At 45.7% G+C, this 19357-nt stretch overlaps 2 protein-coding genes and 1 pseudogene across 2 annotated transcripts; 1 reads left to right on the top strand and 2 right to left on the bottom strand.

Annotated features, from left to right (window-relative positions):
* The first annotated feature begins 4766 nt into the window (after positions 1–4766).
* On the top strand, positions 4767–5383 carry LOC123186133 (histone H4). Its single transcript, XM_044597922.1, has one exon. It carries the CDS (start codon positions 4831–4833, stop codon positions 5140–5142), a length of 312 nt encoding a protein of 103 aa, XP_044453857.1. The 5' UTR covers positions 4767–4830; the 3' UTR covers positions 5143–5383.
* Positions 5384–9805: 4422 nt separating this feature from the next.
* LOC123190494 (uncharacterized protein KIAA1522-like) lies at positions 9806–14866 on the bottom strand (annotated as a pseudogene).
* A 558-nt stretch (positions 14867–15424) lies between these two features.
* LOC123190493 (probable CDP-diacylglycerol--inositol 3-phosphatidyltransferase 2) lies at positions 15425–18984 on the bottom strand. The gene is made up of 11 exons (XM_044603146.1): positions 18740–18984; positions 18367–18499; positions 17807–17891; positions 17664–17713; positions 17355–17394; positions 17216–17260; positions 17057–17122; positions 16672–16786; positions 16299–16355; positions 16111–16209; positions 15425–15883 (listed from the first exon to the last, which is right to left on the bottom strand). Exons 2-11 carry the CDS (start codon positions 18425–18427, stop codon positions 15830–15832), a joined length of 672 nt encoding a protein of 223 aa, XP_044459081.1. The 5' UTR covers positions 18428–18499; positions 18740–18984; the 3' UTR covers positions 15425–15829.
* Between the last annotated feature and the right edge of the window lie 373 nt (positions 18985–19357).

Raw genomic sequence — 19357 nt, 5'->3', positions numbered from 1 at the left:
ATATGGCTCCTGCCAGTTGCCGATAACTCGGTTACAAAACATGATCATCTCATACAATAAAATTCATCATCATGCCTTGACCATATCACATCACAACATGCCCTGCAAAAACAAGTTAGACGTCCTCTACTTTGTTGTTGCAAGTTTTACGTGGCTGCTACAGGCTTAAGCAAGAACCAATCTCACCTACGCATCAAAACCACAACGATAGTTTGTCAATTTGACTCCGTTTTAACCTTCGCAAGGACCGGGCGTAGCCATACTCGGTTCAACTAAAGTTGGAGAGACAGTCGCCCGCAAGCCACCTATGTGCAAAGCACGTCGGGGGAACCGGTCTCGCGTAAGCGTACGGTAATGTTGGTCCGGGTCGTCTCGTCCAACAATACCACTGAACCAAAGTATGACATGCTGGTAGGCAGTATGACTTATATCACCCACAACTCACTTGTGTTCTACTCATGCATATAACATCAAACCATAAAACCTAGGCTCTGATACCACTATTGGGGAACGTAGTAATTTCAAAAAAATTCCTATGCACACGCAAGATCATGATGATGCACAGCAACGAGAGGGGAGAGTGTTGTCTACGTACTCACGCAGACCGACTGCGGAAGCGTTGACACAACATAGAGGAAGTAGTCGTACGTCTTCCCGATCCGACCAATCCAAGCACCGTTACTCCGACACCTCCGAGTTCTTAGCACACGTACAGCTCGATGACGATCCCTGGGCTCCGATCCAGCAAAGCGTCGGGGAGGAGTTCCGTCAGCACGACGGTGTGGTGACGATCTTGATGTTCTACCATCGCAGGGCTTCGCCTAAGCACTGCTACAATATAATCGAGGTGGAATATGGTGGCAGGGGGCACCGCACACGGCTAAGGAACGATCTCAATGATCAACTTGTGTGTCTAGGGGTGCCTCCTGCCTCCGTATATAAAGGAGCCAAGGGGAGGGGGCCGGCCGGCCAAGGAGGGCGCGCCAAGGGAGTCCTACTCCTTCTGGGAGTAGGATTCCTCCCCCAATCCTAGTTGGAGTAGGATTTGCTGAGGGGGAGCGAGAGAGGGGGGGAGGCCACCTCTCCTTGTCCTAATAGGACTAGGGGAGGGGGGAGGCACGCGGCCCATCTTGGGCTGCCCCTTCTCCTTTCCACTAAAGCCCATTAAGGCCCATACAGCTCCCGGGGGGTTCCGGTAACCTCCCGGTACTCCGGTAAAATACCGACTTCACCCGGAACACTTCCGATATCCAAACATAGGCTTCCAATATATCAATCTTTATGTCTCGACCATTTCGAGACTCCTCGTCATGTCCATGATCACATCCGGGACTCCGAACAATCTTCGGTACATCAAAATGCATAAACTCATAATAATTGTCATCGTAACGTTAAGCGTGCGGACCCTACGGTTCGAGAACAATGTAGACATGACCGAGACACGTCTCCGGTCAATAACCAATAGCGGGACCTAGATGCCCATATTGGCTCCTACATATTCTACGAAGATCTTTATCGGTCAGACCGCATAACAACATACGTTGTTCCCTTTGTCATCGGTATGTTACTTGCCCGAGATTCGATCGTCGGTATCCAATACCTAGTTCAATCTCATTACCGGCAAGTCTCTTTACTCGTTCCGTAATACATCATCTCGCAACTAACTCATTGGCTGCAATGCTTGCAAGGCTTATGTGATGTGCATTACCGAGAGGGCCCAGAGATACCTCTCCGACAATCGGAGTGACAAATCCTAATCTCGAAATACGCCAACCCAACATGTACCTTTGGAGACACCTGTAGAGCTCCTTTATAATCACCCAGTTACGTTGTGACGTTTGGTAGCACACAAAGTGTTCCTCCGGTAAACGGGAGTTGCATAATCTCATAGTCATAGGAACATGTATAAGTCATGAAGAAAGCAATAGCAACATACTAAACGATCGGGTGCTAAGCTAATGAAATGGGTCATGTCAATCAGATCATTCAACTAATGATGTGACCTCGTTAATCAAATAACAACACCTTGTTCATGGTTACGAAACATAACCATCTTTGATTAACGAGCTAGTCAAGTAGAGGCATACTAGTGACACAAGTTTGTCTATGTATTCACACATGTATTATGTTTCCGGTTAATACAATTCTAGCATGAATAAACATTTATCATGATATAAGGAAATAAATAATAACTTTATTATTGCCTCTAGGGCATATTTCCTTCATCTATCCCATACCTATAGGCCACAATTAGCAAATGCCGCAGGGTCGCCATAATGTAACCTTCGCCATTGCGCGGCAGAGAGTCCGTGTATAGTCTATGTCCGTTCGTCTAAAGATAATTACAATAGCGCCAAATAGTATTTCTTCATCCGCAAGGATGGGGGTGTGGGGTGGATTTTTATTTTTATTTTACGAAAGTGACTTAGATCTATCATAAATGTTCACCAAAGCACAAATCATCATAAAAATATAATAAAAAATTACATTGAAGGCTCTGGATTACTGACCGACTATTGTCGTTGCTGATGCGCTGTTGTTGACGCTTCCATACCAGAGCCTGCTTGGCCTTACCAATAATAGCCAAGAAGTCTCCGGAGGTGTAGTCGTCACCGTTGAACCCTTGAATCGGCCCAAAGAACCTGACGCCAAATCTCGTCACAGAGTACGCACAACCAGAATCCTAACTTTGCCGCCTCGACGAGTCGACGGGAATCTATGTCGAAGCTCCGTCTAATCTGCCCCAAAGGACGAACTTAAGGAGGATCGGAGCTCAAAAATTGACTCAAAGATAAAGTGTCGCCTCTAAGAGCAACTCTAGCAGACCTCGCAAAACGCCCAGCCCGCAAAAATTTCGGCGAGTATGCGGGCTCGGCCCAATTTTTTGGTCAGAACAGAGCCCGCGTACTCGCCCGGCCCGCAATTTTTTTTGCCGCAGCCCGCAAACCGCACGCCCCGAGCACTATAATTGCGGTTTCGCGACCCTTTTGTGGGTCCAAACCCTATCCCCCACCGCCGCGAGCCACCCGATTCCCCTTCCCCTCTCCACATTTCTCGCCGCCGGTGACCACCCGCCCCGCCTCCAGCCGCCATGTGTGGCCGAATGTGGAGCTCCGGACGAGGCTCCGGCAGCAGATCCGGCCGTGAGAGGGACCCGGAGCGCGAGCGGCGCGTCCGGTCGGACGGCGTGAGGAAGCGCGGCGCCCGGAAGTGGACCAACCACGGGATGTCGCCGCTGGCGAGCTTCAACCACCGCGAGATGGAGGAGTACGACCGCCGGCGCGCGTCCTTCTCCTCCATGAGGTCTTCCTACGCCAGATCCTCATCGTCCTCCAGCGCGGGCTTTCTCCCCATGAAGAGGGAGTGGTCGGACGACGAGGAGGAGCCGGAGGAGCCGACGTCGTTCGCCTTCGTCTCGGTGAAGGAGGAGCCCGAGGAGCCCGCTCCGCTCGGCCGTCGCGGAGTCGTCGGGCCTGAGGACTACGTCACGGACTTCGACGCCGTTGCTGCCGCCATCGCCGAGCGGAGCGTGCGCGAGGAGGCGGAGCGCCGGCGCCACACCGAGGAGATCGAAGCCCTCGAGTGGCGGCAGGCGGTCGCCGACAACTTCGCCGCCAACGAGAAGGCTGAGGAGTGGCGCCGCATCCGCGCGGAGCAGGCGGCGAAGTACGTCGACCTGTGCAGCTCCGGCGAGGAGGATTGAGCATCGCTCGGCCTCCACAGCGTCGTCCATTTTGCCGCGACCTCGCCGCCGTCAGATCCGACCCCCTCTACTACTAGTTAACGTAGCATGTAGGATGATGTATGCTTAATTTGTTGATCATGTAGTATGTATGAACTCTGTAGTATGTGATGTGATGAACTATATTTGTGCAATTTCTCCCGCGAAAGTGTTTTCTCAAATTATGCAAGTTTAGATACGGTATCTGATCGCCTGTGCATATTTTCGACCCGCAAACGCGATCTTCGTGAAACTGCGAACGCGTTTTGCGGGTCAATTATTGCGGGAATCTGCTAGAGTTACTCTAAAAGGACTAAAATCCAACCTACTCATTTTGTTTCCATTTACTTGACATATTAGCTTTGTCTCGAGTCAAACTTATAAACTTTGACTAAGTTTATACAAAACGTTGTTAACATCCACAATAGCAAATCAATATTATTAGAATCATTTCATAACATATATATTTGTTAATGTGAAAGTTTAGATTGTTTTCAATAAATTTGGTCAAAGCTAATATAAGGAGTAGATGAAAATATATGAAGTATGTACTTATGGGAGCCGAGGCACAAGGATTCCCCTCCCTGCCACCACCCGCTGAAACGGCAGATAGAGGGTGGGCGAATCCACGTGTTTGCCGATGAAGATCTGGATGGGCAAATCTACATGTTTGCCAGCGGAGATCGAGAGAAGGAAGCTTTGCCCTAATAAATCCCTATGAATGAGGCAGACCAGCACCCTCAGAGTGCCGGCAATTATAAATGCCATGAAATCTATAATTTCCTTGGTTGTCAGTTCTCAGATGATGAACGAACACACGAATTTTGTGGCAAGAAAGCAAATGGCGCGCTTGGAACCGGCAAAATCCAATATTTTGAGCTCCCTCCCGCCTCGCTGGACGATGACATTTGAGACCGCGTCAGCGATCCGCGCCATCTCTCCTCGGATCGAGATCCTGGCCGTCCATTTTCGTCCGGATCCAAGGGCAGGCCGCACCCTCCTCCCTTGTTAAATTCCCCTTCGATTCTCACTCCGGAGCAGCAGCCGCCGCCGCCGCCGCTCCGCCGTCTCCACCCAATTGCATCTGCTCGGCGCTCCAAGCCACCATCATGTCCGGCCGCGGCAAGGGCGGGAAGGGTCTGGGCAAGGGCGGCGCCAAGCGCCACCGGAAGGTGCTGCGGGACAACATCCAGGGCATCACGAAGCCGGCGATCCGGCGGCTGGCGCGGCGGGGCGGCGTGAAGCGCATCTCGGGGCTCATCTACGAGGAGACCCGCGGCGTGCTCAAGATCTTCCTCGAGAACGTCATCCGCGACGCCGTCACCTACACCGAGCACGCCCGCCGCAAGACCGTCACCGCCATGGACGTCGTCTACGCGCTCAAGCGACAGGGCCGCACCCTCTACGGCTTCGGCGGCTGATCTGCTGCTGCTGCTCCGTCCAGTCTCTGCCAGCTGCTGTTCCATCGGTCTGTGTGGTAGTGGACGCCATGAATATGAATGCAATGAAATCAGAGTCGGCATTAGTTATCTTGGACGCATCTCTCGATATGTTTCTGTAAGCTTGTTAAATTCTTCCCAGCAAGAAAGATTAGGAGATAATCTACTAGCTGAGGTAAATATCGGAAATTCATGAATCAATCTCTAAGCAAACATTACAGTAGACTGCTATGGGTGTGTCGTGTGAATGATATTTGGGCTTACAGAAAGATCTTCACTGTTTTTGTCAGACATTGTTGCATTGCTTCAGGAAGACAGGAATGAACCTGCGTGCCTCATTGTTTGCTGCTTGTGAAATTCGTTGATGTAGAATTTCGTGTGTGTTTTGCTGAATAGGCACCAAAATTTCTGTCTCTACCATGCAGTTCGCTGAGGTCAAAATTAGTTGTGTTTCTGTTTTTTATTTTTTTACATGCAGGAACGTTCTCTGAATTTAAGTGTGCGTTTTCATCAGTCATACTGAATAGTGATTTGTATCTTTTTGTTTGCTTTTTGTTTCAGATCTGTGTTCTGAAACTCTGGAGACCTGAGTTCGAAAGTAATAAAATAGCATGGTGGCCGCTCTCGACTTTTTCGCCTCTATTGATCTCCTTCCTCTTGCCAACCATGGCTTCTTTTTCAGTAGAACTAGTGTGTTGCGACTGTTGGTGCGTGTGTGTGACTGTGTGAGGCAGTGTGGGGCCTTATGTAGTGTTGGACAATATGGACATTTGACCTAGATGACTCATAATCTTGCCGATGGAGTATGCATAGTGTTTCACTATTTTTGCAGCAAATTGAATGGTCGCCATTTTCTAGTTGAGTGTTCTCTAGCCAATTCTTGCCATGGTAGTCAGTTTTTTGGAACAAAATGGGGCTTTGTTTTCTTACTGTCACAAGCTAGCCTCTAATGGTGCACCCGAAAATAAAATCTTGAATCTTAAACCGGTAACACAAGCACATGGTACTCAGATTTTGTTGAATCTGAAATAGCACTTCCTTATGAGGCTGCCTGTGTTGATATTAAAAGAAAACTGAATACGGTTTTGATGCAATGAGGCCAGCCAGTTAAAATGTAATCTCAAATTGTTGGAGAAACGTACAATTGAACACTCCCCTCACATATGGCTCTTTCAAACCTAAATCTCAACCGAAGTACGCTACAACTTCTTCATTGTGTCCGATGGGCCTTGAACTCAAGAATCTTGACTTTGATACATGTGCGGTCTTTTACACATGTGGCTAGCTTTGTTATATTTGTAGTTGTCTTCTCTTTCATTTCATAACTTGTGTAACCGGGCAGTAGGTCTGGTTAGCAATCTCAACTTTTAGTATTGATATATGCAAACATTTCATAACTTGTGTGTGTAAGAATGTCACATGTGAGGAATGAATTGTGACAGGCCCACAGTGTAAATGCGCTCGTGTTTGTAGTAGTTGTGTGTGTGTGAGTGTGACATTGATAAAAGATAAATGGTTCCAGCAACCGTACCTTGCAGAACCAACCATTTATATACCACTAGGGGTCGAGTGCATCCACTATATGCATCACGAGTCATTTCATCATTCTTTTCTATCACACTAGCCGCCAGTAGAAAAAATGCAAGGGAAAACAGTTAGTTACGAGTTACGACCACCTATCAAGTGTGCTGGGCTCGACACCTTCGTCATCAATTATTAGCAAAAATAATGCAAAACAACACAAAAAATGGATCAGGTTATAGCTTAAGAGTAGGAGACATTGGGAAACGAACAATCAATATCAAATGGAAACAAGAAACTCCGTAGTGCAATTGATGATCAGCTTCAGTTCTTCACTGTTTCGGTCAGACGTTGTTGCATTACTTCAGGAAGACAGAAATGAACCTCCGTGCCTCATTGTTTGCTGCTTGTCAAATTCAGTGACGTAGTTTTTTTTTTTTTTTTTTTTTTTTGCTGAATGGGCACCAAAATTTCTGTCTATACCACGCAGCGCGCTGAGGTCAAAATGAGTAGGGGGATACTGATCTGATGCAGAGTTGCGTTTCTATTTGGTTATATGCAGAAACATTCCCTGAATTTAAGTAGTGTTTTTTTTCATCAGTCATACTGATCTGTGTTCTGAAACTCTGGAGACACGAGTTTGAAGTAATAAAATAGCATCTGAATTTTAGATTCAGTCAAATTAATGGCTACACAGTTACCTTTTTGGTCAACAAAAAGTTATCTGTGATGTTTCTGTGATTTTCCATCCTGGATCAAGTGAGCTCCAGGCCAACAACTTTAACATGTTCTTCAGTCGCAAAAAGAAAGAAAGAAACTCACAATCATCTTATGCTACTTTGTCCCCTTGCCCTCCTCCAGCTTCAATGAGTTGGCAAGCATTTGGATTTTGATTTATTCTTTAAATATATTAAAATGAGATTTCTCACTCCTCGCAAATAAATATACACAATATGTTTGGATCATCCATGCAAGGATAGGCCAAATTGAAGTCAAATTAACACACTATCGTGGATCAGGCATAGCCATGGCGGCCATATAACTTGGACATGGCGGCCACCTGCTGCTGCCAGGACAACATCAGACGAGGAAAATGCATAGTGCGGCAATGCTGGCCGCTTCGACTTTTTCGCCTCTATCGATCTCCTTCCTCTTGCCAACCATGGCTTCTTTTTCAGTAGAACTAGTGTGCTGCGACTGTTGGTGTGTGTGTGTGTGTGCGCGGCAGTGTGGGGCCTTTATGTTGTTGGACAATATGGACATTTGACTTAGATGGCTCGTAATCTAGCCGATGGAGTATGCATAGCGTTTCACTGTTTTTGCAGCGAAGCGAATGGCCGGGCATTTCTAGTTGAGTGTTCTTTTTTCTGTGAGCTTTGTTATATTGGTAGTTGTCTTCTCTTTCATTTCATAACCTGTGTTTGTAAGAACATGACATGTGAGGAATGAATCGGCACAGGCTCGCAACGTAATGGCACTCGTGTTTGGGGTAGTTCTGTGTGTGTGTGTGAGTGTGACATTGATAAACGATAAATGGTTTCAGCAACCGCACCTTGCAGAACCAACTAGTTATATATACCACTAGTGATCGGGTGCATCCACTATATGCATCACGAGTCATTTCACCATCCTTTTTCTATTTCAAGCTACCAATAGAAAAATGCAAGGGAAAACAATTCATTACGACCACCGATCAAGTGTGCTGCCTCCATTCTCCAGTCACTGAGGCTCGACACCCTCGTCATCAATTGTTAGCAAAAGTAATGCAAAACAACACCAAAAAAAGGGATCAGGTTATAGCTTAAGAGTAGGAGACATCGGGAAAGGAACAATCAATATGAAATGGAAACAGGAGACTTCGGGGTGCGAAGGCTTGAGAAGATACCATGCTGCCTTCGACCAGTCTACGTGCCTGAGGGCCTTAGCAACACTGCCTGGCCTACCGGGAGCGCACATTACCTTTGTCGTTGTTTCCTCATCCACATTCTCCATCAACGCGTGTGCAAAGTATTTCTCGGTGTCTTCTCATAATGGAAGACTCGGCACAATACTTCAATGGATATGATGGCTACGAAAGCATTCACCTTGGTGAGATGGTGGCCGAGGGCATGGAGACAGGGGTAAGTGACGAGTTGCACCAGCTTTGGGCAGCCATTGAACTCTAAAATAAATACAAGGTTTTCGTTCTGGCCTTTAGAGCCCATTTATCTCTTAATGACCTTTTTTATAGGACCCCCAAGCAAATGATCCCGTTTTGTTTGTGGGATTGCTGTGTTGAGAAGCATTGCCCTCTACAACCTTTGTTGTTTCAGCAATCGCAGTAGTACGCAAATGATCAAATTAGTTTATAAAGCAAAATATTAGTTAGATCTCAATCAAATTCAAATGGAAATTCCGGTCCTTTGAAAACTGAAATCACTGAATTCCTGTCATCGGGATGCTTTTGCACGGTTTGGATTATACTCCTTTCTTACCGTCTAACGTATGCTAAAGTGGTGATGACTTCAAAAGAACCGGCAATCGGCCGACCATCACGGTTTTTAGCATTAATTATTAGCTTCCACGGTATCAGCTTGGGGGAAAGTTCCCAGGTCGTTGTATGAAGGCATGGATGGTTTTTCATTGAGCAGGCATCTCAGGCTATCAAAACAGCGGGATTAAAAACAAAAGGATTTTATTATTCAATGCAATGGGAAATATGTTGCAACAGTTTACAGCTGTTCAAAATATTGGTGAAGAATGCTGGAGAAATGGTGGAGGTACTTTTGTCAAGGCCGATGACGGCTTCAGTGTTTCTCCATGTGAAGGTACTTTATTGATCTTATTATATTTGTTTACAGAGGGAGTAATATTTTAAAATTTTAGTGGTGGTTGATGTTTGTTAGATTTACAATTATTTGTGTGGTCAATGGCAGATCAGTCAAACGTTTTCAAAGTTGCAATAAAATATTCCAATGTCAAACGAAAACGGTTCCTCGAGTCTATCATACTTCCATCATTTTCCATGCTGAGTTCAGCTGCGTTGAACTACTGATATTAACTCAAACTTACATACTGCAGAGTATAAAGGAATACAAATTATCACAAAACATGCATTAAGACCCATAATGTCCTATCCATCACCTCCATAAAGAGCAAACACGCCCGTCCTTTCGTCCCTTAACAACAGCAGTTTACACAGTTGAGTGGTTCGGATCACCTTAATAACAAAGAAGGGTTTCGACCAAAGGTTGTAGTGTGTTCATATTGACAGAGGAGAACAGGCGACCGTAGCATAATCTTTTGTATCTCTGAGAGATGAAATGCACAGGGCAAAGCAACTAATTACAGTGACCTCTTCTCTATTGTGGGGGAAAAAAAACTGGGCCACCAACCGACCTCTTCACCTCATCGCTTCCTTTTGGCTCCTGAGCTTCGCTTTGCTGTGGAACTGGAACTGGCCTTGTTTGCCGTAGAAGAACCCCGTTTGGCTCTAGCAGAACCTTCCTTCTTGACTGTACTTTTCTTCTTCTTGAAGTTGCGAAATCCCTTGCCGCTTTCCTGCAGGGAACATTTAGTCAGATAGCAGTACCAATAATGCAGTGAAGGGAATAAGGTTATTTCCATTGACCCGTTGGCATCACGCTACTCTAAAAAACACTGGTTTTATCACTTCCAGGAAAGATTCTAGGATTGATTGACCAATGTTTTTCTTAAACATTTCCATGGAACCCAAATAACACACACCATCACATATACACATGTGTGGTTTGTTTGAATCTCAAACAGGCTAAATTCTAGCCTTGCTTAGCAAAGAGAACAATACTTTTTCAAAGAAAACAAGCTTTCCTAAGCAAGTTTGTTCAATGCTCATAACCGCCCACATATCCTTGCCTGGAAAGGAGAACCAGATCAATTCTCCCCATTCAGCAAGGGAGCAGAGAAAATCTCACCTAGTCTGGCAGACAACATGTTTAGGTGTTAAATAATCTCATGTAGAGATCATATCTACGGTAAGCATCCAACTGGTAATATCCTCCCTACTTTTCTTACTCCGACAAGATTACATGTAGTGAATCTGGATAGCTTCAACTGAAAGTACTAAAATATTTAACGAAGAAATTAACCTCAATATTATAAGTATTTTCAGCTTAGGTTTTAGAGCGCAGGAGCCAAACAATCATCCCAGCCACACTGGGGTGCAGCTCAACTGATTTATCTTCTCCTAGCTTACCATGCTGAAGCTATAGAATAAACAATCCCTACAGTAACCGTATTAAGATTGCAAAGAAGTTCATTTCCTAGGGCTATAATAAGGCAGAATGGCGGATAAATGGTTTTCATATATGAGCACAGATTTTTTTCCCAAAACGGATATATGAGCACAGAATAAACCAGGAGAAAGTAGATGTATCTTTGTTAATTTTCAGAATAGAGAAGCATTTTACCTTTCTGTATTGTTTATAGGCATCACGGCCAGTTAACTCCTGTCCATTTTTAGAGACATAAACCTGCAGCAATAATAAGATTAATGAAGCAAGTGATGAATGCATAGCACTAAAACAGAAGTGGCTAGAAGGCCTTCATTTTATCAAAAACTTGTTCAGGACATTAACAGCTCTCAGGCAGGTTCCAGGGGGCCTCCAGGCCCAGCATGAAGCACGCAGGGTAGCAATCAAACAAGCTCTTACAGAAAATTAACTGGAACTCTGAAAATTAAACATTCTTACCTTCCTGCCATCCTCTCCAGTGAACCAATGGCCAGAGCCAGACTGACTTCCCCCAGCATGTACCCTTCTTTTGCCAAAATCTGTTGGGACAGAAGTCCTACTGTTGGGAGTCACCCACCGATCATTAGCACCACTACTCTGGCCAAACCGGCTCCTACTAAAAAGAAGCAAAAGAACAACAATTAGCAAATGACACTACCAAGAAATTAAAGCATGGATTATGATGTGTCTTACCTGTAGTTCAGATTTTCTTCTACAATGTACTCATTTCCCTCGGAAGTGCCAGCCCCAATGGGAACAAAGTGCTTTAATCTTTCACGGACCAGGTTCTGCACCATCTGATCACGGTGACAGAAATAATGCATGGCAGGTGGATGGTTGTCCGTCAGATTCTCTTCGAGTACAACTCCGGTTGAAGTGCTTTCATGCTGGAAATGTTCCCCAATTTCACTAACAGAGCTGTATGGTCGTGAAACCTTGGAGCCAGAAAAACTGTTGGTTTTTGTCTGCTGGGATGGTGTTGAGTGTTGGACAGATTTGAAATACTCGCTGCAGAAGTCATCAAGAGCAGGTGTCGCCCAACTGTCCTTCAGTATATCTTCACTCTTCTGGACAACAGTGCTCCCTTCAGATTTACTGTTTTGCTGCGATACAGGCTTCTTCTGCATATACTTGTGCACGGATTCCTGTCTCTTCTTGATAGGACTCATGGGCTTCTTTGGTTTACTTTGTTTCCTGTTATCATCTGAATCAGTGTCCGAATCAACAAAATAAATTTTCCTCAGTGGGCTTATTGTTATCTTAGGAAGTAGCTTCTTCGTGCAGCTTTCTTCTAGGGGTTTTGAAGCAACAGAATTTGACATTGGTGTAGATTTTGTTGTCTTGGCTTTGCTTGTTGATTGAGTCATCAGTACACTGCGGTTCAGAAGAGAGAATTTTGAATTGCTAGAAGTCCTGCAACTACCAACTGATGGTGTCATGCCTGCAAGTAGATAAGAGAAGATGACTTAAATACAAGTGCTAAAGGTTCTCAAAGGAAAAACATAACAACAACTTTATTGCCGATGTTGTCAATGCATGGATTAAAAACAGGGAGCTAAAGGAAAAGGATCATGTCTACATAAAATTTGTTTGAGCACACCGCTATTTACTCCCTTTACTGACAACACAAAAACACATATCTGCTCAGTACACTACGAAACAAATTCATTTTCTGGAACACAGCACCTCAATTTAAAATCTCTTCCTAACCTAACAGTTGAGAGAAAACACTTAATTTTTTTCGTTCATATCAGGATTTGCTCACAGTGGCTGTTGATAATTTCATTTCAGAATGCTACAAGCTAAACAAAACACATTTTTAACCAAAAAAATGAGAACATTTCAGCATGAATAATTCAACTTTTTGCAGCCACGTTTCAGGAAAAAAGTTGGCACAGGGCATGTGAGCACCAAATGAAAACACTGCATATTATTAAGGTTCAACATACTCAGATGATTCAGTTTCAGCTACATCGCATAGAAAGTAGTTAAAGGTTCATCCACATAATAACAGAATGCTGATAATATCACCAGAGAAATGAAGCAGGTCGATTCAGTCAGTTCAAGTGTGGTCTAAGCCACAATAGGCAAGAAACTGTGCTGTTTACATAATTTCTCTGAAATGCTTAGGCTAGGAAAAGATTTTTTTAGTAGAGGCAGTTTGCTCTAGCAAATGAAGTGTGTTAAATAACAGCACTGAGCAAAACTGTGTTTACCGACGTGCGCAAAAAAAATGGTGGAAAATAACTATTTACCGGAGCAAACTTTGCATGTATATTGGGCTAGCAGTTGCTTGTTGGGCACTTTGCTGTCATGGATCAAAATTGCAATTGAATGGATTTTAATCATTGTTCATCAAGCAGACATAATATATGAAACTGTTTCTTTCTTCTTATGCTGAAAATGTCTGGTCTAGGAGGGAAACAGCAGATGATATTGTGAAATCAATCTGTGTGCAAGGCAGATTAGGTAAATTTCAGCTGTTTTTGTCACCATACAGATCCAGAATGAATCAATTTTCAATACTAATACTAAAAATAACCAAAAATGATCCCATGATTTCTGAAGGTATGTTTAAATATCTAGATGCTACACTACCTGGTTATGTGTACAAAAACGAACTACGTTGCCACAAAATTGAACAAATAGAGTCAGCATTTCCATTGTTCATTCAATTTTTTCACATACTAGTAGACTACACAAGGAATCAACTATGCATATTTCTATGGAAGATATCCAGCAATAGATTCACTGATTTACACAGGCATGTGGAGATAATTAATCACAATTGCATGATTAGTAACAAACACCTCTTAAGTAAGAGAATTGAACAGAAATTCCACAAATAGAGACCAGCGTTTCCCTCACCTCGTGGTGGCTCCTCGTCACTGAAATCTTCAATTTCGTCCTCGTAGCTCCCAATATCCCCAAGTGGTGCCGCCTTCCGGCTGAAATCCGGAGATGCTTCCGTAGCCAGGGGCGGTGCTGCCCTAGGAGGAGGAGGAGGAGGAGGAGGAGGAGGAGGAGGAGGAGGCGCCATAGAACGCGGTGCAGGGCCTCTCCGCAACCTCTTCAGTCGATTCGTCTCCGGCTGCGGAGGCAGGGGGTCCGGGTCAAGGGCTCCGCCGGCAACGAAGTTGTCGTCGTCGTCGATTCCGAGTGAGAACGAGGGCGCGTCGGGCGCCTCGTAACCCGGCGCAGGACCCCTCCGCAACCTCTTCAGTCGATTCGTCTCCGGTTGCGGAGGCAGGGGGTCCGGGTCAAGGGTTCCGCCGGCAAAGTCGTCGTCGTCGTCGAGTCCGAGGGAGAACGAGGGCGCGTCGGGCGCCTCGTAGCGCGGCGCCTGCTCCTTCCGGCGGCCTCCAGCGGGGAGGTGGTGGGGTTCGCTGGCTCCCCCCCCCGTCGTCGTCGTCGTCCAATCCGAGGGAGAACGAGGGCGCGTCGGGCGCCTCGTAACGCCGCGGCCGCTCCTCCCGGCGGGCTCCAGCGGGGATCTGGGGCTCGCCGGCGCCCCCGTCGTCGTCGTCGAAGCCGAGGCCGAGCGAGAACGAGGGGGCGTCAGGCGCCTCGTACCGTTGCGCGACCCCCTCAGAGCGGCCCCCGGCAGGGATCCGGGGCTCGTCGCCGTCGTCGTCGTCGTAGCACTCGAAATCGAGACCCAGAGAGAAGGACGGCGCGTCGGGCGCCTCGTACCCTCGCGCCTCCTCGCGCGGGTCGCCTCCGTCGTCGGCGTCGGCGGGGGTCGGGTCGTCGAGGTCGAGGCCGAGGGAGAAGGAGGGGGCCGTGAAATCCATGGCGACGGCGCGGCGGGAGAAGCTGGCTAGGGTTAGGGGGATCGGGATTTGGGGGAATGGAGGGAACGCAGGGGAGGTGGCCAGGTGGGATTTGGCGTTTCAGAGCAGGGGAGGATGGGGGCGACTGCGAGAGACCGCAGGATGGAGATCTGGCGGCGGGGAGGTCGATTAAGAGGGCCACTCGGTGGCGGGAGAGCTTTGTTTCGTAAATTTCAGTGGAGGGAACCGTGGAAATTCGAACGGATCTCCGTGCTGCTCTCGACCTGTTTGGCGGAAATCGGCCAAAATTCGTGTGAAATTTGTTGTGCGCCGTGCGTTTCTACCTACGTGGACTTGTGATGTCTATTTCCATATGGTGCTGCACTTTTGATGTGACGTTAATTTTCTCTATGCGCCTTTCATGTGACGGCGATCCGTTTGATGTCTTCGACGCCGAGTGCAATCGACTAAATTCATGTGAAATTTGTTGTGTTGTTCCGGACCGTCCCCTGAACGGAACAACATCACACAGAAGGTGTACAGTACCATTGGGCCATTGCCAGTGAGCTGTTGAACGGGCAGGGCTTTGTTTCCCTTCTGGTGCAAATGATACTTTCTGTGAATAAATGGAAACTAGGCATGCATTGAAACACACGATTTCTAAAGAAAATTCCAAACCAAACTTACATGCAGAATGAAGAAAAATAATTCCCAGGCAGCTTATGCGAATGAAGCAAATTTGAAACCACAAAGAAAACGACCAAGTAAATGTTGGCATGTACACTGGTACAACGGGAGGGGAGGCACCATCATCATTTCTGGCCTAGTACTAGTAACCAAAGCACGAGGCTGCTACGCAAAGAAAGATCGAATCATCATGTAGAAAAGACATACACAATACAGAGCTTGTCGATCCCTGTGTTTTTGTTAAAAAAGCAGTTCTCCCTTTTCTTTCCACATGCTGCTTTCCCCCCAGAATGTCGACCCTCGGACCGGAGACATGTTAAAAGATACATCAAGGAGCTACCATATGTGCCATATGTGCCTTACAACCAAGCCCGCCTGACGATATGTTTTTCTTGAATATGCCCGCGCAAATGAAAACTAAAACATGGTCCTTTTTGCTCACTTGCCTCTTTTCGAATCGTACGCCACACAAGCATCTGCAGCTGTTTTCATCTGCAAACAGGAAATGTACATGAATGTCGCATCAAAGGATATCATTGTTACTGTCAGAATTATGTGGAGTAACACATTGTTCTAGTGATATACATATGCCTAAAACTTGACCATTGCAGAACACAAGCACATGAGTGTTAGCCTAATTGCAAAAAAAAAAAAAACAGCTCTGCATATATGATCATGTGCAAATAATAGTTAGTTCCACTAAAGTTGTTGTTCAATACCTGGATGACATTGATCACTTGTTTGAGTGCCCACCCAATTAGAGTTGAAATGAACATGAAGACAACGAGGGGACTTTCCTTCAGAATACCTCTGCACGTCTGTAGCATACAGGAATGCCAGATGCTAAGCAACATGCATGCTAATTGCTTGATTAGAGAAGAAAGCTATAGACATTATGTTATCTTACATTAAGCAAGCTTGTGGACTTCGCGTCAGCATAGAGAAACAGGATAATGTACAGAACCTGTAAGTTGAAATTTTTGCATGTGAGAAGATGGAATAATTGGTGCTCGATGTGCAGATATGGCGTTCCGATGGATATATAATGTTTGTTAAATCAGTTCCATGGGCATAACTGCAGATGCATGATGGGCTTGTTCATTGGGGTGGCGTTACACAAATATGTCATGTATCAAGCTGTTAAAACCCACACCTATCCATGCTACGCCCCATGTGTTACTCAGCTCACTCAACCAAATAACATCCCAAAATGCGCTCATGTTGTATTCCTTGATTTGTGTTCATCATTCAAGCTGTTTCAAGTGTGAACAACCATTTACCTCAGAAGCAACACAACAGAACGCCATGAACGGCCGATATCCATAATATAACTTCAAAAGCCCATTGCCTGTGTGCTTCACATCCTTGTGGCTAGTCTTACCTGATAGGAAAGAACTAGTAGAGAAATTTATATCATAAGATGGTTAGCAATTGATGCATAATTGAACTAGAGACAGAAAACGAAATATAGCAAATGAAGCTCTTGAACAATGAGCGAAAATTCTATGCACCATAAAACCATCACATAATACTTGCACAGTTAGCATAGTTGGTGTTTATATTCATTATCTTCCTTTTGGTGCCTTTAGATACAGGATTAGGTACCTACTAGGAGAACAAAAGAGAAATCCGGCATGAGCTGTACAAATTGATAGAGAAACTAACCTGTACATTTGAAACCAGTGGCTTGTGATGTCCAACCCAAGTAACAGTATGAAAACCAAGCCAGGTCTGAAAAGAAATTGTATACAGAGCACTTTCAAGGAACAATGTGGCATGTAAGTAAATTAAGATCGAAGTGCTTTGAGCTCTAATTTTGTATACCTGTAAAACTGTGAGAGAAGCGCCAACAAACAAGCAGTGCTAACCCTGAAGTAGATCAATATGAGAAATGAAACTAGTTCGTGCTGCAGAATATTTACACCTGGCGTATACATCATTAAATGATTTATTCAAAGAGTACCTATCTGTTACCATGTCCAACACAGCTCCAAATGTTGATGCTGATACATGCAAAAGGATAAAGTTGTCAGATAGTTTCAAAAAGTTGCCTATTGTGTTATATATACAGGGAAATTAAATAAGAACAAAAATCTCTTTCAAACAGGACATAAGCAGATATTTTTGTGATCATTAATTACCATCTACTTTTGCAAAGTTCACTGAATAAATGCAAAGTTTCAACATACAGAAAAGGCCACAAATCCCTCTTCGCTGTAGAAGGACAGACTACATTACGACGCTTGAACATAAAAGGGATGTGACTTGTTACCTTGATTGAACCTCCTCGCAAACCAACCATCCAAGCCATCACAGAAGAAGCTGGTATATTCCAAAAGTGTTAGAATCATAGAGACAAAGTAATTGGATAAGATCATTAACACAACTGATTTTAGATAAATTTATGACGCTTGCCTGAAGAAGTACAGGATAGCAAAGAGTGTTCTGTTGGTATAGCACACAGCAAATGCAATGAAGTTTATGATGATCCTGAAATATCCTGCAGAATAACAGTAATCATATGTTAAAACATACACATCCAATCCACACGCCAGCAACAATTTGTATGTGGGAAAACATTGCACTCTTCCGAATATTCCATGGCATGCTTTTTTATGTCATCGACTTTTTGCTATTATCTGTTCCATGCTTCCTTTTGGTTGCTATTTTTTCTGTGTGATGCTACTTAGTGCAAAATGGTGAAGCTGGTGCAGGAAAAGATGATACATCTATTGTAGATATAATAACTTAGATTAGAGAGGCAAACAATCCAGTGGTGGCAAGGTGACAGTATCTCGAGTTGCAAATGACCATAATAGAATCATCCAGCAAGTTAAATGTGGACTGGTGGGGTTATATAATCGGCATAGTGATGATAATTCTTCTAACATAGCATTTGCACACTGGATATGGTCAACAGCACCATGAGTCCATGATATACTGATATGTAAACAGCCGATCATCCAGAGGTTTACCAATGATGTTAGGGATGTACAGGTACACCGACAGCGTCTTTTTAGCTGGAGGCTGCGCCATTGAAGGTCAGATGTACCGACTGCTAGAAGACTGGCAGTTTCTTACTTGAAACGGGAATCCTTGTCGAGATTCCTGCAAAATCATTGCATCATTTCACAGAATTGTCCAACAATACCCTCTCACGTGCAATGCAATAAGTCATCTCCAGGCAACAAAACGGTACCGCTACGTGTTGACGTTGCTGGCCATAGCTACCTACGTAATTCGTTCACACCACCGTGTAACCCTCGTCTCGTCTCGATCGATCCAGATCGGGGCTCGCTCCTAATTAACTGTTCGATTCGCTACGAACACGGGGCAGGGGCAACGTACCGCGGGGCCTCGAAGGCTTCGTGGTCACCAGCAGCGCCCGACCGCGTCGTCGCCGCCGCCGCTGGAGCACCGTCGTAGCACAATCGATGCCGTCGGTGGGGAAGGGCCGCGCGGCTGGGGCGGTACGGTGGACGGCGGGGTGGGGAGGAGCGGCAGGGAGACGGCGCGGCGGGAGGAGCGGCAGGGGGGCGGCGCGGCGGGAGGGGCGGGGGTTGGGGAGCGGCGGTGGGAGGAGCACGGTGGAAGCGGCGAGGCAGGGGGGCGAGGACTCGAGAGGGGACGGACGCGGCTAAGGTCGTGACAGGCGGCTCGTTCTTTTTTGACCCCCGCTTTCTCTTTTTCTTTTTCTGTTAAGGGAATATAATTCGCTTTGGCGAGATCTCAAATCTCAAAGTATGCTGTTATGCTGTTATCCCATCCCTTGCTTGTGCAAATTGCAACTCTCGGTCCATCACATCGCACCGCTTGACTTGTGTGCTGGGGTGCAGCTAGAACCAGAATAAAGTGGCCACGAATGTTCTCCGGCGTGTGGAGCTCTCTCGTCCGTTCTTTCCCTTGATGTCTCGCTGGACGGTGGGGCCTGTGGTGTTGAGCCTTGTGTTTTGTTGTAGACTTTTA

Source organism: Triticum aestivum, chromosome 2A, assembly GCF_018294505.1.
Source record: "Triticum aestivum cultivar Chinese Spring chromosome 2A, IWGSC CS RefSeq v2.1, whole genome shotgun sequence".
In the NCBI taxonomy this organism is placed as follows: Eukaryota; Viridiplantae; Streptophyta; class Magnoliopsida; order Poales; family Poaceae; genus Triticum; species Triticum aestivum.
The sequence above is the reverse complement of the archived record's forward strand: the minus strand, read 5'-3'. Positions and strand labels throughout refer to the sequence as shown.